The sequence below is a fragment of the Alligator sinensis genome, unplaced genomic scaffold, assembly GCF_000455745.1.
Source record: "Alligator sinensis unplaced genomic scaffold, ASM45574v1 scaffold1000_1, whole genome shotgun sequence".
Taxonomy (NCBI): Eukaryota; Metazoa; Chordata; order Crocodylia; family Alligatoridae; genus Alligator; species Alligator sinensis.
The window spans coordinates 724,178-730,825 of NW_005842478.1; the positions used below are offsets into that span (position 1 = coordinate 724,178).

The 6,648-nt window shown below is 45.7% G+C and overlaps 1 protein-coding gene across 1 annotated transcript in view; it reads right to left on the reverse strand.

The window, feature by feature from the left end:
- NLRC5 (NLR family CARD domain containing 5) overlaps window positions 1–6,648 on the reverse strand; it is a 94,219-nt gene that overhangs the window by 67,478 nt on the left and 20,093 nt on the right. Inside the window, exons 5-6 of the mRNA XM_025212713.1 lie at window positions 4,717–6,469; window positions 4,035–4,118 (exon numbers count right to left, since the gene is read on the reverse strand). Of these exons, the coding sequence (XP_025068498.1) occupies window positions 4,035–4,118; window positions 4,717–6,469 (1,837 nt within the window). The remainder of the gene's footprint in view (window positions 1–4,034; window positions 4,119–4,716; window positions 6,470–6,648) is intronic.

A 6,648-nucleotide genomic window follows, 5' to 3' on the forward strand; every position in this document is an offset into this window, starting at 1 on the left:
TGGGTGGAGGGATGCAGTGCAAGAAGGAGGCATCTCCCATTCCTGGGGCTGCAGCAAGGGCAGCACCAGGCTTGTTGTGGCACCCGGGGTGGGCAGCAGCCTCACTCACCTGACTTCTCCCCAATCACCCCACTTCAGGGCCAGGCCCTGCTCACCCGCCCCTGAAGTGCCACCACCGGCCTGAGTCTGCAGCAGCAGAGACTGCAAGCAAGCAGCATCTGTCACTCCCAGGGCTGTAGCAGAGGTGGGCAGCTACCAGCAGCCAGATGAGAGCAGGCTGAGGCTGGCCAACGCTGCCAGCTTGGGCTGGCAGCAGCACCAGGCTCTTCCCAGAGCTCAGCAGTGACACTGCGAGGGGAGGTTGCGGGGTGCTATGGTGAATTTTGGGGTGGCAGCAGCCCCCCTCCCATTGCCATGGCCCACCCCGAATGCCAGGAAGAGCCTGGTGCCAACGCTGGACCCAGCCTGCTCTTGTCTGGCTGCATGCGGCTGCCCGCCTCTACTGCAGCCCTGGGAGCAGTGTTCAGCTTGCAGCTGCTGGGCTGCACCGTGACAGGGGGGATAGGGGCACGGTGCCCTGGGGGAAGTAGAGCCCTGGAAGGTTTGGGGCACACGGAGCAGCCTAGCGGCTGCAAGGCACTTGCATCGGCTGGGCCCACCGACGCTGCGGCGGGGGTGGGCAGCCCCCTACAGCTGGATGAGAGCAGCCTGGGGCCAGCGGCCACTGCAGACTCGGGCTGGCAGCAGCACGGGGCTCTTCAGGGGTAGGTGAGTAGGGCCCGGCCCACAGCCCTTTCCCCTCCCCTCACAAACTCAGGCTTACCTGCTTGAGGAAGGGCAGAGCATGCCTATGCTGATCGCATAAGATCAGCCTATGCCGATCACATATATGCAAATTTACCTTGCATATAACAAATTTCTGGTACAAAAGGGTCATCGCATAAGAATGAATTTGCATAAATTGAACCCGCATAAATCGAGGGAAACCTGTACTTGATTATTCTTTAGTGCTTGAAGGAATGTGGCACAGGTTTGCTAATCAAGACTCCTAGTGTGGACAGAGCATGAGAGACTGACCTGGCTCATGATCTGTGATGAGGAGATTTGCTATGGCCATGCTGAAGAAGCAAGAAATAGAGCACCTGTTACTGAAAGCCAATCAGCAGAATGGCTCATTATTACACTGTAGAATTTTACCATCACCAGCACCCCTAATGCAGCTAGTTTTAAGCCCGGAGTCATGATACACTACGGTGCATTGTCTGTGAAATATACAGTGGAGCAAAAACGTATTTGGCAGAAGCCACTGTGTTGAGAATCTATAGTTATACTAAATAAACTGCATTTCTGCTGAGAAAGGTGTATAGCCTTGTTAATCTAAAGTCGGGTAGAAAGCAGGGCATGGTGGCACCCTGGGGTGCTCTGGTATGGAGGGGGCAGCGCTTTAATTAGAGCAGCTCACAGAGTACCTGCAGTGCTGCAGCATCACGTGTATTCAGCATCCTGTGCTTCAGAATGGCAGCAGGGGTGCCTTAACTAAAGCTCATTCAATGAGCTTTAGCTAAAACAACTCCACTGCCATTTTGAAATGCAGGGATGCTGAATGCATGTGATACAGAGGCTGTTGGAGTATGTGAATTAGCATGCTTGAGCAGACTTGCAGCAGATTTGATTAATTGATTCTGCTCTGACTGTGTTAATTAGTATGCATTAACTGCTTCCAGAAGCAGTGCATGTGAGCAAAGTTACTAGGGTTTACTTTCCACTTATCCTGTAAAAGCGTGCCCACAAGCTGTTAGAATCATAGAAAATTAGGGTTGTAAGGGACCTCAGGAGATCATCTAGTCCAACCACCTGCTCAAAGCAGGACTGTGAAGGAGTGAGAGTAAACAAAAGGCCTGAGGTGCCTTACCTATAGGGCGGGGGAAGTCAGGAGAAGAAAAGCAGCCAGCAGCAACAGATGGGGAAAGTGAAAGCAAGCAACACTTACAGCATGGAGGGCCACAGGGCTGCAGAAGCAGACCAGAAGGGAAGAGAAGCAATCACCACACTTCCAGAGAAGCATCTCACACCAGATTGGAGGAGAGAGGCATTTTGCCCACCCCTGGGTTAGAGCTTCGCTGCACATGGGAGAGATCCCATTCGGACTGTGAATGCTCACGAGTAATCTGGGGCAGGCCTGTGCAGAGCAGTGACTGAATTAACTGATTTTTTTGTTGCGATTTGGACATGAGAAGCTGACCCCAGGTGAAGGGGACATGGACCGAGTCTGACAAAGAAACTGAGAGCAGTCAGGTTTTGCTTTTTTTTGGTGGATATTTGAGTGCAGGCCAAGGCCAGCCCCTGGAAGGGTGTACGCCTACTAACTAAAGCCAATGGTCACCCTGGTGGCTGAGGACAGAACAGTAGACCAACAGGCAGCATTAAGATCTGGCTGCAAAGAACTATGAGTGCCATCTGGAGAGGCTAGGGTGGGGTAAAGGGGAGGTTTGGAGCCCCACAAAAGAAAACAGGGATTGAGACCTGGTAGGATCACCTTGGGCATTGCCTCCTAGCAATATAATATCATCAAAGTCGTGGCAGGTGAGAAACACAAGACCAGCTTCCTGGCAGACTACGTGATCCGAAGCCGAGGTCCACTCTGTCACCGCCTGTAGGAAAACTAGCTCCGGGCAGTGGCAGCAAGCCCTACAACATCTACAGCCATCACAAGGACCATCCCAAACCATATTATCCCAGCCAAGGCTTTGTCTAGCCAGATCTTAAAAACCTCCAAAGATAGAGCTTCTACAACCTCTTTGGGTAACTTCTTCCAGTTACTATGGAACCACTGCCCACTTTTACCACATGGTATACTGTACATACATCTGTACCTTTGGTGTGTATTTCTTCTGATTATCTCTTAACCTGACCGTGTCATCCCACCCTCTCATTCCTCTCAAGTCCACATATAGTTCATCTATGTTTCAAAGCCCTTCTTGCCTACATCATGATCCTTGTCTCTTTGACCTCTATCACTTATTCATTCATTTCCTTTTCTGTTTCTATCACTTGAAATTTAACCATGTTGCATTTAATGCACAGAAAGTTATCATCACTAGAACTAATGTTCCGCATCTTCTGACTACTGCCCTGTTCCAACATGGGCCTTACCAAAACACTTCACATGTTGACTATCTAGTTGAGTGGTAATCAGCGATTTAGAATTTGGATATACTCTTACTGCAAGTTGTTTCAATTTCACATATATACCTGTCTTGAAAAATAGAAGGTCAAACACAATGGAGCAATTCCTTCTTCCAGAAATTTCAACCCAACTCCAGTGCTTAAATCCCAGGTAGCAATCCAGTCTCAACAATGGACTTCAATCAGCAGGCAAGATAGAAAGCAAACTATATTGCCACTCACACAACTCTCTAACTACCTTCAAAAACTAAAAACTAACATCACTCCCAAGATGAAATACCTGTTTACAGCCTAAGGAAAAGAACTTGAAAAAAGATGTGTAGCACCAGCATCTGGCAACTCCTGCATAACAAGATTTATGTTGTGGTGGGGCCTTGAAGCCTCATGTAGCTCAAGCCATATTATGCTAAGCACTGTACAAATACATAATTAAAGAGTAGTCCCTATCCTATGTATTCCTTCACATCACTTCCTCTCCTGGAAGAGAGCTATTTGTTTAAAATTTTATTTGCACATTTAAATCTTCACAATAGGTCATCAGACACTGCAGCATTAGGCAAAGCAACTTTTTTCTTGGTATTTGATTACAATGCCAAACAGGAACTGACATTTCTGTTATTCTGATACTTCTGATATTTCTCTTGTATTTATGTGGAACTATCGTAGTCTAGGGTTCCTGTTGGGGACACAAACACAATACAACAGTATAGTGTAGATAGCATCCCACAGAACAAAATATTTAAAGTAAAACAGAAGTAAAACAATGGATTACAAAATGCAAAAAAGGCAGCCCTTTTCTTTCCATGGATGAAACATAAGATGTTTTGAACTTAAAAGCAAATGCTTACTCTAATTTTTTCAGACTCCTGATCTTTGGTAAGGTTCTGGAAAGAACAGCTGCAAATTCATCACCGCATTTCCTACTCCTAAAGCTGAAAGAAGCAAAAGAAAGTAAGTTTAAAAATGTAGCAAAAAAGACCTGTTGATTTCCCCACAACATTACCTATTGTATCAGCCTGCTTTTTGCATTATTTTTTACCAAGATCTGTGTTTTTCAAAATACATTTCAACCTAGTGCACCTAGTCAATTATGCAAAGGGAGGAAAATTTCTGTTTTGCTATTAGGAGAAAACATGCAATACTTCTTGCAAACAAGAGAGAGAATCTGACTACACATAATGCTAGACCTAGGATTCAGAAGAATTCATTATATAAGGCTAAATTTTGCTCATGGTTATATGACAGTAAATTCGACTCATGCTATTAGGAAGGCCTAATGGCTCCTGTATGGCTTAGTCTTGACAAATCCATGTTGTTGTTTTTTATATTGCTGTTATTGGGTGCTTAAAAATGATTACTCAGTAATCTGTCCAAGTATCTTTCAAGATACTGGTTTTAAGATGACTGCCTCATTTTCCAGGTCTTTCTTTATTCCCTTTTCAAAGATAAGCATGGTATTGCCCTTCAAAACTGTGAAGCAGCTTTCAAAATCTCAATCCAAGCACATGTATCCCTTATTGCTTTTCTTACCTTAGGCACTCAATATTTGTACAGCTGGCTAGAACTTCCAAACAATCTAGTTCCATGGGACATCCTGCAAAATCTAAGTGTGTCAACTCTTGGCCACAATTAATGACAAACACCAAAGCTGAAATGTCAAGTGGTGTCAACCTAAAGTTTTTGAATTCATACTTGAAATTCAGCTGGCTCCCAACATGCTGAGCTACCTCAAGGTCTTGAGTTTCATAAGTGCAGTGGCACAGCTCAATTATCTTGGGCCCTGTGAGGTTAGTAGCTGCCAGCTTTTTGAGAGACTGCAAGATGACAGCTTGCTTGGCTTGCACCCAAGCCTCATTTTGTTCAGATAACTGTGCGAGGAATTTCCTGCAATCTTTTGACGAGAGGCCGGAGAGAAAGATGTGAAAACTCTCCATGAATTCAGTCCTTGCTTCATTCTTTAAAGTCCACTTTGACTTCAGAGAGAACTTTTTCCTTAGGTAGTTTCTGTCTGCTGTCTTACTTAGCATCACACACAGAGCAGCAAAAAATTCCTGCAAACTTAAATGCACAAAGGCATAGCCAGCCTCTGGGCAGTGGTCACTCCTCTTTACTTCAAAAACTGTCAACAACCCATGCAGGGAAGCAAACTCTTTTACATGTTCTGGGATATCATCAACATAAAACACTAATTTCTTCTCTTCCAGGCCCTTCAGCGCAAGTTCACACAGGCCCAGAATAGCCACCCTGTAGTGATTCAGCTGAACTTCATCCCTCTGACTGCACTCTTTTTGCTGTTTGCTGATAAAAATAAGGAGCATTTGAATATAAAACTGGGTCATGGTTTGAGGAAGCTCCACACACAGCAGCTGTTTAATCAGCAAATATTCCAAACAGATGCAGACAATGTAGCACAGGGCAGGGATAAAACACATGCTGAGGAGCTTGCTATTGTTTTTCAGCTGAGCAATAGCTTGTTCTTTGAATGCATGCTCATGGAAGTAGTGGTTAACATATTCCTCAACCTTCTCATGGTCAAAGCCCCAAATTTCTGCCAGCAGGTCAACTGTGTTTAACAGGAAGTCAGGACATTTCTTAGGGCGGCTGGTGATTAATACTGTACATCCAGGCAGGAGTTTTCCATCACAGAGATCAGTGAAGAGCTCAGATATGGACATAGGCCTGGGAAAGGCAGAGTGCATCTCTGGAGAAGATGAAACACCAGTGTTACCCACAAACTCATCCAGTCCATCAAAGATGATCAACATTTGCTTGGCATTTTCCAGGAGGTGCTGAAACACTGCATCGGGGCAGTCTTCTGGCTGAAGGGAAAAGTCAAACAAAAGCTCCTTCAGAGTCAGCTTTTGGCTTATTAGATTCAGCTGCCTAAACTCAAAAAGAAAAGTCAGCAGAAACTGATGTAAGGATCCTTCTGCCCACTTCTGGCAAATCCTGTGCATCAGCATAGTCTTGCCAGTCCCTGGCTTGCCAAACAGAAGGATCACCCTGGTGGTACCCGAGCTAATGGTGTCAAACAGGTCAGATACTTTCACTGCTGTATCTGCAACCTCTTCTGCTTCCTGTGAGCCTGCCAGGTCCTCCTTGGGTTTGTCCAGTCTCTCCTTTAGTCGGGAAGCTTTACTCTGCCTGATCACTAGGTTGACAAAGAGTTGGTGGCAAGCAGGAGGCTGCACTTGCCCCAGCACCGTTGTTCCTGGTGCTCTCTGACTCCTGTATCTTTGATTCATTGAACTGATGAGGAGGTGCCGGTACCGTTCAGCTGAATCTGAGAGAGACAGAGAGCTTGGGTTAATTTTAAACAACTAGATTGCTCCATGTTTGGTCTTGTAAACCGATATACACCATGATGAATATACTGGACCTTTTCATAGATTCATAGATGTTAGGGTCGGAAGGGACCTCAATAGATCATCGAGTCCGACCCCCTGCATAAGCAGGAAAGAG